The sequence below is a fragment of the Linepithema humile genome, chromosome 6 (assembly GCF_040581485.1).
Source record: "Linepithema humile isolate Giens D197 chromosome 6, Lhum_UNIL_v1.0, whole genome shotgun sequence".
NCBI lineage: Eukaryota > Metazoa > Arthropoda > Insecta > Hymenoptera > Formicidae > Linepithema > Linepithema humile.
This window is the reverse complement of record NC_090133.1, coordinates 12559496-12575985: the sequence shown is the minus strand read 5'-3', so window position 1 is coordinate 12575985 and position 16490 is coordinate 12559496. Positions and strand designations below refer to the sequence as shown.

Here is a 16490-nt window from a genome sequence, read left to right as displayed (position 1 = left end):
TTTTAAGGATGAGAAGAGAGCTTCCCAGTGCTCGTAATTTATTCTAAATGTAGGGTGTTTATAAACAGAAACTATAAGCAGTTGACCTTTGGGGGTGGAAATTCTAACACTCAAAGTGTCTAGGAGATTGTCGAGATTATATATTTCTGAGTCTAGAATTGATGGAATATCAGATTTAATCAGAATGCATAAACCACTGGAATTTTTCCGAATTGAGTCCTTTCTATAAACTAAGTAACCAGGAATGTAAAAGTGAAAATAAGGATTTAGCCATGATTCTTGAATTGCTATAACATCATATTTATTAATAATTTTTAGGAGGTTGTCTTTTTTAGAAATAAGTCCTCTAGCGTTCTATTGGAGCAGACAAATGGAAGAGAGTTTAGAATAGTTATCCATTTCTAAAATTTTGATCAGGAAACACTACTGTTTCCCGATTATTGTAAAAGTTTGATGATAGTGTATTAAGTGAGTTGAGATTAGGGAAAGTCTGATTGTTATGTGTAATCATAGTGATAATCTGAGTAAGTAATTGTAAAATCATCCCCAATTGGCCCTCATTTGGGCCAGGAGATGTGAAGTGAAGATTGTTACTATTAGAGCCCACTGAAGGATATCCACATCCATCAGGGGGTCTGAGGAAAGCTCTTCCGTTGGGTTCCAACAAGTAGTCGTGCCCCAAGTTTTGAACCTCCTAGTTTATTGGATTTGGGGGGGTGGGAAAGAAAGAATTATTCTTCCTGTTCGGCGAAATCTTTGGGGAATTTGGCGATTTAGTCGTCTGTGCATAAGACAGTTTAGGGGAACTGTAATTGGGAGAAGAGGCTCCTTGAACGAACTTACCATAAGAAAGCTCAGGAGAGGATCCTCCAGAAAGAGGAAGAGGGGGGAAGTTAAGAATGTTTGAGCTGAATTCGCTATTAGTACGATTTTTAGTGAGGATGTCCCTTGCTTCCTTTAAGGGAATATTTCTGTCAGCAGCCAATAGCTGAATATCTTTTTGAAGTTTAAATTCAGGACAAATGGGATTCGTCGGTGAGTGATCACCTTTGCAATTTATGCATACTGGTGGCGATCCTATGTATGGGCAGGGAACTTTACAGTCGTGATCGTTGCGAGCACAGTGCGAGCAACGAGGCTTGCCACGACATTGGGTGGCCGAATGGCCAAATCTATAACAAGAGAAGCAAAGCGTTGTCTTTGCAACAAATGGAGTTACATCATATCTAACGTTGAATATATATATATATTTGGGAAGAATTTGATTGTGGAATGAGATTACAATAGTTTTGGAGGGCACATATTTGGGTTGCTGCTGTTCATTGAAAGCGGATAAGTCCGTGACTTTACGGTTTAGTCTCCTGACCGATAGGATTTTGACAGGGCTATTGGTTTCGTTTTTAATCTCTTCTGAGGTAAGCTCAGTAGGAATGTTACGTATAACTCCCTGGCGAAGAATCCTATAATTAAGAATAAAACATATCATGTTTTTTTCTTTAAATGGTTGTTGAGATACCAAATGATTTGCGGCATCTCTGTTGCAGAATTTAATAGAAACCTTGGAAAAGCCAAGTTTCTTGATTTCCTCTATATCTTTATCATTTTTGGAAACTTTTGATAGAAATCTTCCAATGAACAGGGGGTGGATGGGAGTAGGGGGGGTAGTAATTGATTGTACGTATACAAAAAATGGACCTTGATTTGAATGAGCATAGCGGTTTAAGGCCAACTCATCTAACAAGGGGAGACTACGACGTGATACCAATCGATTTTGTCGAAACTCCGTGTATCGATAGAGTATCATGTCAAGTGTTTCAGGGTAAACGGATAAGACGCAATTCTCAAGCATTCGCGAAAAAATCGAGATTAAAGAATCCCAAGCGCTATATTAACACATGGCGTAGAGCATAAAATCGAAGAGCGCGTAGCTCAGCGATTAAGTACTAGACTCGTAACGGCAACGTTGCTGGTTCGAATCTCGATAATTTTTTTTTTTTTTTTTTTTTTTTTAATTTCTACAAAAGAATGTAATTATTAATATATTATTAATATATTATTATTAATACATACACAGAAAATAAATGTAAATACATTTTATTCATTCATTGCATATTAAAAAAGCACATTTTTCTACATATTACGAAGGAAAAAATTAAATAAATGTTAATGTAAAATAATGGTAAATGGTCAGTGCTATACAAATAAATAAACATAAAAAATTAATGTGAAACATATTTTATTCATCGGTGGAAGTAGATGGAACAGTACATGTTGAAGGATGATATTTATCATAAAAACAAGCGAAACAATAATTCGCACGACAATGTGCGCATCGTATAAAAGTTACATTTTTACAATCGCATGACTTCTTTAAAATATCTAACGGAAAACATACTTCGTTGAAGTTACATATTTTGTGATTTTTCGTTGTTTAATTCTGTTCTGCTTTTTAAATTTTATAACCCACGGTTTTGATGCCTTAAAAGGAAAGTTTTCAAACTGACTTGCAGCACTTAACGCCCATTCTTGTAAATTTCTTGTTGTTACTTGTTGATAATTAACTCTGGCTTCCACGAAGCGATCATATGTCCATGAGTTAATGATAGAATACTTGTCTATAATTGTTCCTCCATGTTTTATATCTTCCTCCCATCGATATAAATGTTTCATGCTTTTTAAACGAGAGCATCCTTGTTTGTGTAGAGTTTTAAGAGTCCACTTTGGATGCTCTTTAGCCATGTTGACGACTTTAATTTTATAATCCAGAGGAATATATTCCATTGATTTATCTTTTTCTGGTAACATATATTGTTCGGAGTCATCGTCGTCTTGTATTTCTTCAAATTGACCTTCCTCGTCATCAGATTCTACCATTATCAATTCTTCTGTTTCCACAAACATTTTACTGCCCAATATCTCAACGGTGGATTTATATAAATCTTGACCAATTTGCATTGCCTCATGGCTAATTGTTCCAGAAGATTCTGGGGCCACGAGGTCATTTTCTAGGAGTAATTGCTCCAGATGTTTAATTGCATCTTTTAGCCGTAATTTTGATTCCTCGCTATGAAGTGAATTACTGTCACATTCATGTTCCGACGAAGAACCAGGAACACCTTCCATTTTCTTGTTAATATTCACACAAATATCACACAAAAATTTTCTCTACTGTCTACTATCGTTGCTAGGAGCAAAATGCGCTCCGATGCTGCACGTAACGGCCGAGCGCCCAATATAGGACAATCTGATTGGGCCTTCGCCGAATATGGGCCAATCGGAGTAGACTACGTGGTTCTTTGTGCAAAGGGCCCTTGGTAACATAACGTTCTGCCTTCTCCTTCTTTCTGTGTAACGGCTTTCAACTGCTTCACACACAAAACACGTTTCACATTTATTTGTATATAGCACTGATTTACCGTTGTTTAAAAACAATCAATAATTACATTTATTTAATTTTTTCCTTCGTAATATGTAGAAAAATGTGCTTTTTTAATATGCAATGAATGAATAAAATGTATTTACATTTATTTTCTGTGTATGTATTAATAATAATATATTAATAATATATTAATAATTACATTCTTTTGTAGAAATTAAAAAAAAAAAAAAAAAAAAAAAATCATCGAGACTCGAACCAGCAACGTTGCCGTTACGAGTCTAGTACTTAATCGCTGAGCTACGCGCTCTTCGATTTTATGCTCTACGCCATGTATTAATATAGCGCTTGGGATTCTTTAAACTCGATTTTTTCGCGAATGCTTGAGAATTGCGTCTTATCCGTTTACCCTGAAACACTTGACATGATACTCTATCGATACACGGAGTTTCGACAAAATCGATTGGTATCACGTCGTAGTCTCCCCTTGTAAGATATTATTTGTCTTTTTTTTAATGTTATGTGACTCACCCGAATTGGAAGAATCAGTAGCAGTGGTAATGATGTCGTCTTTGTTTTGGTTTGGTTTTTTAGAGATATCTAATTCGTTGGGTAAATCATTGTCGTCAGCTGGTCTTTTTTGTCCAGGGAATTGTGAAGAATTTGAAGATCCTGGATTTATAACAGAATTGTTAATGTTTATACCAATAATTTTTGAGATAGCTTCCCTATTTTCTGATGTTAGGTCATTCAAGCATGCAAGGGAGGGATTAAATTGGCTGGATTTCATATCTATATCTGAATCACTTGAGTCAGTTATCATTTCAGAGGTGAAGTCTCTTGAGTTAATAATTGGTTTTTTACTTACTTTGTCTTTATTTTCCGATTTACCTTTAATTTTTCCTTTTGGCCGGTTCCGCGAATGGGAACGGGACCGGGAAGGAGGGGGGGAGGGTGGCATGATTGCCACGTGGGCAAGAAGGTTAAGGGAAGCCGCTTAGGAATAGCTCAGATATGCGGTGATAGAGTATACTGAGTCTGGCCTTAAAATAATACAGCCACAATGGCTGTGGAAAGCAACACCACTCGTCACTAGGCGCAACGTTAAAAAAGAGATTAAAACAATGATCTCTGCGATAAGGCACAATACTCGTCCGTACAGTTCGCATGAGGCGCCAGACTCTCTAACTCAAGCAATACAAGACAGCATCGAGTTGTCATAAATCATAAAGATTCTAGATGGTTATGTCTATCTCATTTTTCGGTCCTAGTGAAACTAACTCGAACTTGAATTATCGTAAACACCCAAGGTTACCTCATGCGCAAAGAGGGACGAGGGGCAAGAGAGGCTAATGCTGTGCGGGGCGAGCGGCAAGAGGGGCAAATGCTGAGCGGGGCAAGCGGCAAGAGGGGCAAATACTGAGCGGGGCGAGCGGCAAGAGGGGCAATGATGATCTCATCGTCAAACAGTAGCTGTCTCTCTTGCACGCTTTAGTGCTTTCTCTCTCGCTCCTTTAATATAGAAATGCTTTGAGTTTTTATCGAAAAAATACTTTTATTTTGTAAAATATTGATAGCACTAAAAATTGCGTAATAAAAATTGAAAAGTAAATTAGAAAGACGCTATAAATTACATATATTGCAAATTATAGCGCTAGATATTTAACGTTTATAATGTTAAATATCGCTGTAACAGATGCATTTGTAATACAAATTGCTTTGTACTCGTATTTAGACTGTAATATTAATGAAAATAAAATATAATTTGGGGATATACACAAAAAACATTATTTGTAAAGTAGTAAAATAAAAGAAAAAATAGTACATATTTAAAAATTATTTTTAAAATAATATTTACTGTTTATATGCATTATTTACAAAAGAAATACTATAAAAAAATTTATTTTTTATATTTAATTGTGAAAACCTCAAAAATTGTCAAGAAATTGTAACTGAAATTTATGAATGTAAGTACAATTCTAGGATAATATAAAAAGCATCATACACAAATTTATTATGATACAAACTTAAATAATGAAATTGTAATATATGTTTCAACATTGCAAATGTGAATATTTATATGATAAAATTTACAAAGTGGTAACAATTTTCAAATATTTGCTAATAAAATATTATTGAAATGTTTCTGTTAAAATCTTAAAATAATTCTTTAAAACAAATATGATGGGGTATATATTAGGGATCATTAAATATGCGGCAACATTGTAATTATAAAATTTTATAAGTATCTATAATAAAAATTAAGTATAATAAATATAATAAGTATATAAATAGAATAATAAAATTTTTATAAGTATCTATAATAATAAAAATACATATATGTTGTATTAATCTGTTAATATAAAGAAATTTATTTGCGTTAAATTAATTAATAATTTTTTTATATTAACAGATTAATACAACATATATGTATTTTTATTATTATAGATACTTATAAAAATTTTATTATTATACTTATATACTTATTATATTTATTATACTTAATTTTTATTATAGATACTTATAAAATTTTATAATCACAATGTTGCCGCATATTTAATGATCCCTAATATATACCCCATCATATTTATTTTGAAGAATTATTTTAAGATTTCAACAGAAACATTTCAATAATATTTTATTAGCAAATATTTGAAAATTGTTAACACTTTGTAAATTTTATCATATAAATATTCACATTTGCAATGTTAAAACATATATTACAATTTCATTATTTAAGTTTGTATCATAATAAATTTGTGTATAATGCTTTTTATATTATCCTAGAATTGTACTTACATTTATGAATTTCAGTTACAATTTTTTGACAATTTTTGAGGTTTTCACAATTAAATATAAAAAATAAATTTTTTTATAGTATTTCTTTTGTAAATAATGCATATAAATAGTAAATATTATTTTAAAAATAATTTTTAAATATGTACTATTTTTTCTTTTATTTTACTACTTTACAAATGATGTTTTTTGTGTATATCCCCAAATTATATTTTATTTTCATTGATATTACAGTCTAAATACGAGTACAAAGCAATTTGTATCACAAATGCATCTGTTGCAGCGATATTTAACATTATAAACGTTAAATATCTAGCGCTATAATTTGCAATATATGTAATTTATAGCGCCTTCCTAATTTACTTTTCAATTTTTATTACGCAATTTCCAGTGCTATCAATATTTAACAAAATAAAAGTATTTTTTCGATAAAAACTCAAAGCATTTCTATATTAAAGGAGCAAGAGAAAACACTAAAGCGTGCGAGAGAGACAGCTACTGTTAGTCGATGAGATCATCATGCTCTCCCCTTCCTTCGTCGCCCCTCGCCTAGAGACCCTAAAAAGAGAGACTCGCCAACTCGTCACGTGACTGTTAGTGGGCTCTGATTGGCTGGTGTATGGATCGCACATTTGTGCCCCGTGTGCACCATAAAGCTACACTGAACTACACTATGGCCGGTATTCATAAGGTCTGTTCTTTATAGCTGAACTGGCTGCACTAGTTCAGAGTTTATCTTTCTCCTTCCAATGTGGAGGGAAAAAGATAAACTATGAACTAGTGCAGCCAGTTCAGCTATAAAGAACAGACCTATAGTGTAGTTCAGTGTAGCTTTATGGTGCACACGGGGCACAAATGTGCGATCCATACACCAGCCAATCAGAGTCCACTAACAGTCACGTGACGAGTTGGCGAGTCTCTCTTTTTAGGGTCTCTACCCTCGCCTACAAGCTGTTTCTAGCTCCCCCCTTACTTCATCGTCCTTCGCCCACAACCGATTTGCCTGAGGTAACCTTCTCTTTATAGATCTTGGTTTATGCTTCGGTCTTAATCTTATAGCGTTTTCGAATAAACGGGGTTTGAACGATCTAGGGTTGATCAATCACTATTTTACTATAAATGCAAGTCTTTCATTGGTGGAGAGGTTGCAATGACGTCATTAACCAATCTTGGGTCGTTCAAATCCTGTATAATCGAAAACGCTATTAGGTTGCGTTCCGTTTTGCGCATAGCACGCATCGTTCGCATCGCTAATGCTTAGCGCATTGGCTGCGTTTCGTTTCATTATGCGCATGATACATGCTTTGAAACGGAACGATATTGAACGCATTAGAAGCGGAAAATCAAAATGGATTCCACAATAAATTGCGCTATCAATGTGACAATGTTTTTAATTGATGAAATGAGTGACAGTAATAGTAGTGAATCATCAATGACTCTTCCATTATGACTCTTCCTATTTTGACACTTTTTACAATATCGCTATCAATCGCCATATGCAATTACGCAATTGCATGGAACGCATAAGCTGTTGCAACTCAAACTTGAGGTAGCTGATGCGTGTATTATGCGCTGCAGGTGGTGGGGATCTAGGGAATTCTAAGCGCTGTTCATGCGCGCATTGAGTGAAACGGAACGTTTTCTATGTAATTCGTGCGCATAATGTGCGAAACGGAACGCAACCTTAATCTTAGTCTTATAGCGTTTTCGATTATACAGGATTTGAACGACCCAGGGTTGGTTAATGACGTCATTGCAACCTCTCCACCAATGAAAGACTTGCATTTATAGTAAAATAGTGATTGATCAACCCTGGGTCGTTCAAATCCTGTATAATCGAAAACGCTATTAGTCTTAACTTAATCTTAAGTTATTATTATATCATTAACTCGTTTATGCTTCCCTGGAAATTCGGACTACGCATGTGCAAATGTAACAAAACCTAACCACAAAATAATTCCGAAAAACTATAAAAACACTCCTACACAGTTTTTGTTCTTTCAATTTAAGAGGTTAGATTCTACATACTAACTTACCACTTAAATTTAGCGCTTCTCCAATAGCGTTCCAACTATTCTTCACAACTAATTTATTTTTATAATTTGGATTTTTTTTATTCCAAACAACATCGAATTGTTGGACACATTCAATTAAATCAGCATCACTTATTTTCGTATTTTACAAGAATCGAAAACCATTATTTCGCGCGGTTTCGTGCTGCGTCGGACGTCAGACTTACCTCATTGGCCCGGCCTTAGGACATTAGAGACTAATGGCTGGTTTATGCTTCGGTCTTAATCTTAATCTTAGTCTTAGTCTTAACTTAATCTTAAGGACTCGTTTATGCTTCCCTGGAAATTCGGACTACGCATGTGCAAATGTAACAAAACCTAACCTAACCTAACCACAAATTGTAATAGATCCCGGTGCTGCAAATTATAGTGAATGTTAAAATGAATCGCCAGCGGCAAAAAACTTTAATGTTTGGAATGGCACTTTTGTTATCAAGTGCCTATGCAGCATGTGTATTATTAAGAAATTAAAAAAAAAATAAAAGAAAACCACGGAGATACGCTGTTCGGCCACTGAATCGAAAAAGACACGAAACTGGTCATTTCTTTTCTTTAATGAAAGATATGCTGAATATTGAATACGATCAGGAACAATTTTTTAAATATACACGGATCGAAAACCATTATTTCGCGCGGTTTCGTGCTGCGTCGGACGTCAGACTTACCTCATTGGCCCGGCCTTAGGACATTAGGGACTAAAGTTAAAAGATGGGATCTTTCCAAGATTAAGATTAAGACTAAGATTAAGACTAGGGAAGTATAAACGCCCTTATGGCATTCTACGTTATCAACTCTTAAGATTAAGATTAAGACCGAAGCATAAACCGGCCATAAAAGATGGGATCTTTCCAAGATTAAGATTAAGACTAAGATTAAGACTAGGGAAGTATAAACGCCTTTATGGCATTCTACGTTATCAACTCTTAAGATTAAGATTAAGACCGAAGCATAAACCGGCCATTACATAAAATTAGGGTTATATCCTTGGCTGTCATGGATAAACAAAAGATAAATGCGCGATTGCACATGCGCGAGGGAGGAAAAGATAATTTTATCTTGGCAGGCAGTAAGATTCACAAAGCTCTATCTATATGTAATATATCTATGGGCCAGACTCTATATATAGGCTTAGTTTACACCGATTGTTTAGTACGCGTACCAAATACTAAATCTGCTTCTGCGATAGGTATAAATCGTTTAGTGTAAAATCTACACCAATCAAAGAAGCTGATTTAGTACTTGGTACGCGTACTAAATAATCGGTGTAAACTAAGCCATAGGGACTCTAGATGCGTCTATGCATATACCGCCGCCATGTTTTTCCAAAACTAAAGGCCATCACACACAAAATGACATAACTGCATATGCATAGCATAAGACCGTCTCGACCAATGAACATTTAGCATAAAGGCGCCATATTGATTTACATAGCATGCTCATTGGTCGAGACGGTCTTATGCTATGCATATGCAATTATGTCATTTTGTGTGTGATGACCTTAATCGAGTAGCCAGACCACGGACTAAGGAATAGAGAAACCGAGTCTAAAGTCCTAGTTTAGGCGAGAGAGGATGGTAATTCAAGCGTGCGGGGGGGGGGACTGCTTTCCGCCATATTGATGTAGCGATTCTCACACAAAGATTCTGTGTCTGTGACATGGTTACACTCGTGTAGTGGTGCCACTAGACATAACGAGTGACAAGCATAAAGAGATTAGGCGGTTTTATTATTGTTGTTTTATAAAATACTTTAACTTTTATTACTCTGAGGCTCTGCATACAGTAGACAAAATATTAGAAATAGCAATAAACATTTAATATTAAAAAGATAAATTATTTTACATCTAACAAGAGAATAAAATATATTAATTAGTTCCAATTCTTATTTCTTAATTTATGCATTAATTTTTTCTATTTTTTTTATTTTTAAAATAAATAATTCTAATTTCTTATTTCTAATATTTAATAATTATTCCTATTTCTATTTCCTATTTTGTTTATTGTGCGCAGGATCTGACTTTCATTTCTCACACATACGCAAGTAGTGAGTTCTATGTGTGGTGATTACTAAACGAATATGGCGGCCCCCCCCCCCCCACCGCAAACGTGCTCCGCCGGTACAGCTTGTGCTCCGTCCCTCTATTCCTTAGTCCGTGACATTGAGTAAAAAGAAACAGGAGGAAGCGTTTGGTCTTAAGCCCCTTGCACAATGCCAGGCAACAGGCAATAGGAACAGGGAACAGGAATAAGAAATAAGAAATTATCGCTCCCAATGCAGAATGATGCGATAGCGACAAGAACCAACCAATCAGAACTTTTGAATTTTGTCGGCTGCTTCGTAGTGTTTATAATTGATCCCAGCAACGTGACGCAAAAATATTAAATATTAATATTAATATTTAATAAAATATTAACATTTTAAGGTTTTTATTGAACAAAGTAAGTTAAATATATACTCATACATACACACACGTGTATTTATATAATTCTGTATATATAATACTATATGGTTTTTTTATTAGTATATTTTCTTTAATATACTTTTTAGATAATTTTGCTATGAATGACGAAAACATGATATTATTTCTCTGTACAATGCAAGTAGCTAGCCTAGCATTGTACACTGTATGGAAGACGAAAAAATCCAAATGTTGGAGGAACAGGCGATGGTGGGTTCGTCCCATCAATACTCGACGTGCACAGTATGGTGATTTCGCAACTTTATTTGCGGAGTTGAAAAAAGATGAAGATATGTTTTTCCGGTATATGAGAATGGATGTGCCTACATTTTATGAATTACTGCGACTAGTGGGTCCGTTTTTGCAGAAAAGAAGTATCAGAACTCCGATATGTCCAGAACAACGTCTTGCAATAACTCTGAGGTATAGATTATGTGTTTTAAAATAATAAACTGTACATTTTATGCATGGATTGAATTTTGGAAAGTTTATCAACTTTGTTACAGATATTTAGCAACAGGAGACCAGATGCTATCTGTAGCTTTAGCATACAGAGTAGGAGAGTCCACTGCTCATATGATCGTCAAGGAAACATGCTCTGTTATAGCGGATGTTCTGATGCCAATTTATGTGAAACATCCCACAAAAGAAGAATGGATGAAAATCAGCAGCGATTTTTTAGAATTATGGAATTTGCCAAACTGCGTTGGAGCAATAGATGGCAAGCACATATCTATCCAAGCACCTCCGAATTCTGGCTCAACATATTTTAATTATAAAAAGACTTTTAGTATTGTGCTGATGGCTGCTTGTGATGCTCGATATAAGTTTACACTGTTCAACGTTGGTGCGTATGGCAGTGAAAGTGATAGCGGAATTCTTTCTAGATCAGATTTTGGAAAATCTCTATACTCAGATACGCTCAACATACCTGGAGGCACTACTCTTCTACCAGGAAGTGATAAGAAAGTATTTTATTATTTCGTTGGGGATGAAGCATTTCAAATGTCTACACACATGATGCGACCTTATCCAGGGAGGTCTTTAAATGAACAAAAGAGAATTTTTAATTATCGATTATCCCGAGCCAGAAGGATAATTGAAAATACATTTGGAATCTTTACAGCCAGGTGGAGAATATTTCTAAGATCAATATGTGCTAGTCCAGATGTTGCTGACCGATTGGTGCTAGCAGCAATTTGCTTGCATAATTTTTTAAAAACTAAAAATGATGAAAAAGTCCCGCTGCAGCAAAGGTATTGTCATCCCCAATTTACAGACAGAGAAACGGAAGAAGGGGATTTAATAGAAGGAGAATGGAGACAACAGACACAAATTGATCAAATAAGACCTATGAGAAATGCAGGAGCACATCGAGCCACTAGAGAAGCATATACAATGCGCGATACTCTTTCATCATATTTCATGACAGCAGCTGGGGAAGTTCCTTGGCAATATGAATACATACGTCGAGGGCAACATCACGATGTACCTTAAAATTTCTATTTATATTTGATGATTTAATATTTTTTTCTTATTATCTAATATAACTTGTATTATATTCTGTAGTAAGTACTGTAATAAGTAATATTTAACTTTTTTTCCATTTATATATATATATATATTCCATTTTATATATTTTTTTATACTTTTATATGTGTGATTTGTGTATATAAATATATGTACATAAATATAATATGTGATGACTATTATATAGAAAAATACAGTAAATACTTTTATATGCAAAAAATAAAATTGTTTTTTATTAAAAGCCAAATAAACTTTTATTTCTAAGAAACTATAGTATTTAAAAATATATTTGTAATTAAAATAAATTTTTCTTGTATTGTAATGAAACTTAATTTCTCTAGTATTTCAAATTAAAATTAATTTCTCCTGATATTATAACAAAATTAAAACTTTTAAATTACATAATAATAATAATAAAAATAAAATATAATATGAAATAACGGATTTTAAATAAAATTAATAGAAATGTTTAAATAAAATTAAGAGAAAATGTTTAAAAGTATAGTAATTTCATAAATTTTTGCTTTAATTCACTTTTACGCAGTTCTATTGCCGCTTGAAGCTCTGCTGTGACGAGTTTTCCTATTAGAACATCTGTATCGTCGTTTACCGCTTTCTTCTGGGAACACACTTCAGCTGCCATTGTACTTAAAGTATGATTCATTTGATGGAACGCTGTTTCCACCGGGTCAAACTTCCGCTTTTTAAAAACTCTCTGCTGGTTCCCCGAAAAGCAAGAGAGTGGTGGACTGACTAAATCCGATCTCTCCGAAACAGGTGTTTGAGAACGATATGAAGATGTCGATGACTGCAAAGGAATATTAAAATTAGTAAATTTTACACTTTCTTAGAATCAGTTGATTCAATTACTCACGACTCCAAATTACTTACCAATGAAGTTTCTTCATTTGCTACAAGTGGCACTGTGTGGCTTATTCCTTTCGACAATGTATACTGGCCGGATATTGAAGCTGATGTCTTGTGCTGTAATGTGAGTAAAACGAATTTTCAAAACATATTTCTCTAGTAAGATAACATTGATAAAAAAAACTTATCGCACATTGGAGTCGTCATTGGCGAATATTTCATCTTTCTGAATGATCATTGAATGTTTATTTTTCAACAATGTCTCACTGATACTGCTTGATTGCTTCATACAGTTGACATTAGAAAAGCCTCTGAAATGATAAATCGTTGTTGAATATACTTTGTTCAAATTTATTAATAGATTTATGACTGAAGAAACAAAACAAACCTTCTTTGAGGTATATGTTTCTCTAAGAAATTGAGACTGTCAAACAAGACCCATTTTTGTCTTGTAGGTTTTTGAGCTCCACTCCTCGTCTCTTGCTCCCGCAGCTGCCTCTCTTTGCTGAAGCGTTGGCGAAGACGTAGCCATCGATTCTTGCACTCTATAACTATATTATACACGTCAAATATTAACAACTATAATCTTATGATATGTAAAATGGTAATGAGACAGAATGGAGACTGAAACGCAGAAGGGCTATCTCTGATAATGAGACTCAAAGTCAGTAAAAGGTTAAATTAAAGTTTACTTACGTGTAGTGTTCAAAGTAGTGGCAATTTCTGTCCATGCATTTTCCTTCATATTCGCATCTTTATAATTGTCTACTCTTTTATCATAAAGATATGGGCGAGCACGAACTAAGTCAATTAATAATTCATCACCATATTTTATATATTTATTGGAGTTTTCATCGAATGATTCCAATTCGTCGCTAAAATACCTTTCCTCGTCCTCGTCGAAACGACTGGAATAATCACGATGATCCATCATTGCTTCTGATAAAAGTCTTGTACATGTGCATACACGCGCCAAGAATTCGTAAATTAACCTATAACATCCGAACGCAATGATTGGTTGGCAACAGGCAACAGGCACAGAATTTCCGACGTGACGAAAATTCTATGTCTATTTCCTGTGTCACAGTCTATTCTGCATTGATATATAGTTTCTGGTATGTTGGTATTCCTTGTTCCTATTTCTTATTCCTATTCCCTGTTCCTATTGCCTGTTGCCTGGCATTGTGCAAGGGGCTTTAAAAGTGCGGACGGAAGTGACTATATAAAGTGGTCGCTCAAGATGGCCGCTCAAGGGCGCCAATATTGAATGACTTGTTATGTTTAATTAGGAAATAATGTACAATTAAAAGAAAATAACTATAATATGCAACAATAATACCAAATTTCAATGGCGTTTTTCATTGGGATTGCACTCGTGCAGTATTTCCATAAGAGCAATGTTAAAATCTAAAATCTAAATTTATATTAAATCCTTCGTCCTTACAAAAATTTATCCATGCATTTCTTTGATCCGGATTTTTCGGAAACCTGTTTGTGAGTGAAAATTATTTAGTAATTATTGTGAATCTACAATTTCACAATACTATACATATGATTATAATCTCCAAAATAAAAATCTCATTATTGTTGATAATACTAACCGATGAAACGTTATTCCATGATTTCGAGCTGCTGCTGTTATGCCACAAGCTCTACAGTATACCATTTTGATCGTTTATTTCCATACACTGTTGCATAAAAGACTATGCACTGCATATTAATGCGTACGGCGTACGGTATGCCGCTTGCCGCAATGCTCGAGCATTCCCTCTCACTTTCAAAAAGTGGTCGCTCAAGATGGCTGCCATGACGTACATCTGTCCGCGGATTTACCTAGTCCTGGCTAGTATATGCTTTCTCCTGTTTCTTTTTACTCAATGGGTTTTACTGAGGTAACCTTCTCTCTATAGATCTTGCCCATTGGCTGCGTTCAGCAGAAAAAGCAGCTTAAGCCTGTTCTACAATACGTCGTATGTCGGCGTCGGATGTCATTTGTCGTTTGTCGTACGTTGAATGTCGGATCTGAATACGACTTGTCATTCTACAATATAGTCGTAAGTCGGTGCAACAACAAATATAAAAATGGAAAGTAGAGTGATGAGAAATTATTTGAATCTATTATTAATTTTGTTACATATAACAAAAATTAGAATATGTTTAAGAAAAAGACGCAAAATAACAAGAAGGTGATGGGTAAAACCACATATTTCAAGAAATATGAGACAAACTCATGGTGCTCATCGAACATTATTTACATATTTTCGGACGAATAATCATGAGTTTTTTAAACTTACAAGGATGTTGGTGCAATAATTTGATCACTTACATGATCTCTAAGGCCTGTTCTACAATACGTCGTATGTCGGCGTCGGATGTCGGACGCATGCGCACTCGGTTGTCGGCTGTCGCATGAAGCTGTCGGGAGTCGGTTGTCGTTATCGTAACGAGAGATGGTCAACTCTCATCTTTTCCGGCTTCCGACTTTCGATAGGCCTTACGACTGGATGCAAATATAATATAACCTCTATTTTAACCTCTTTATTTTTCTTCATTTTTATCATGGAACATACAAATTTAGACGAAATATTATTGATTTTGTGCGTGAAAATCATTGTTTATATGATAAATATAATGTAGATTTTAAAAATATTAGGAAAAAGAAGGATGTGTGGAACAAAATTTCCGAAACTTTGCAAAATGTATATGAGGTAAATATGTCAGGTAAATTTTTTGTTTTTTAAATTATTATTTGTAAAATATTAAAATTATTATATATATATAACATAAAAACCCTGATAACGTATATTTTAAAGACATCTAAAAAACGTTTTCTCAGCAAACACAAAATAATACAATGTATATACATTAATGTTATCTTACTGTTATTTTGTGTGTTTGCTGGGTTTCTTTAAGATATATATGATATCTTCAACAAGACATACATGTTGTTTAGAAAAACAATTCAACAAAAGGTTCTCTACGACTTTTTTTTTAAATTTAAATTTTAAGAGATTATGTAAGTGATCAAATTGTTGCACCAACATCCTTGTAAGTTTAAAAAACTCCTCGTGATCATTTGTCCGAAAATATGTAAATAATGTTCGATGAGCACCATGAGTTTGTCTCATATTTCTTGAAATATGTGATTTTACCCACCACCTTCTTGTTATTTTGCGTCTTTTTCTTAAACATAATCTAATTTTTGTTATATGTAACAAAATTAATAATAGATTTAAATAATTTCTCATCACTCTACTTTTCATTTTTATATTTGTTGTTGCACCGACTTACGACTATATTGTAGAATGACAAGTCGTATTCAGATCCGACATTCAACGTACGACAAACGACAAACGACATCCGACGCCGACATACGACGTATTGTAGAACA

At 34.2% G+C, this 16490-nt stretch overlaps 2 protein-coding genes across 3 annotated transcripts; one reads left to right on the top strand and one right to left on the bottom strand.

Moving 5' to 3' along the window:
• Positions 1-10144: 10144 nt before the first annotated feature.
• Positions 10145-12457, top strand: LOC137000390 (uncharacterized). Of its 2 annotated transcripts, XM_067356732.1 has the most exons (3): positions 10145-10682; positions 10792-11125; positions 11209-12457. In XM_067356732.1, exons 2-3 carry the CDS (start codon positions 10803-10805, stop codon positions 12197-12199), a joined length of 1314 nt encoding a protein of 437 aa, XP_067212833.1. In that variant the 5' UTR covers positions 10145-10682; positions 10792-10802; the 3' UTR covers positions 12200-12457. The 2 variants fall into 2 exon arrangements, with proteins under 2 accessions (XP_067212833.1, XP_067212831.1); XM_067356730.1 differs by having other exon boundaries at positions 10145-11125.
• Positions 12458-12540: 83 nt separating this feature from the next.
• Positions 12541-14222, bottom strand: LOC137000391 (uncharacterized). The gene is made up of 5 exons (XM_067356733.1): positions 13984-14222; positions 13796-13900; positions 13293-13650; positions 13124-13216; positions 12541-13040 (listed from the first exon to the last, which is right to left on the bottom strand). Exons 3-5 carry the CDS (start codon positions 13386-13388, stop codon positions 12726-12728), a joined length of 504 nt encoding a protein of 167 aa, XP_067212834.1. The 5' UTR covers positions 13389-13650; positions 13796-13900; positions 13984-14222; the 3' UTR covers positions 12541-12725.
• Positions 14223-16490: the final 2268 nt, after the last annotated feature.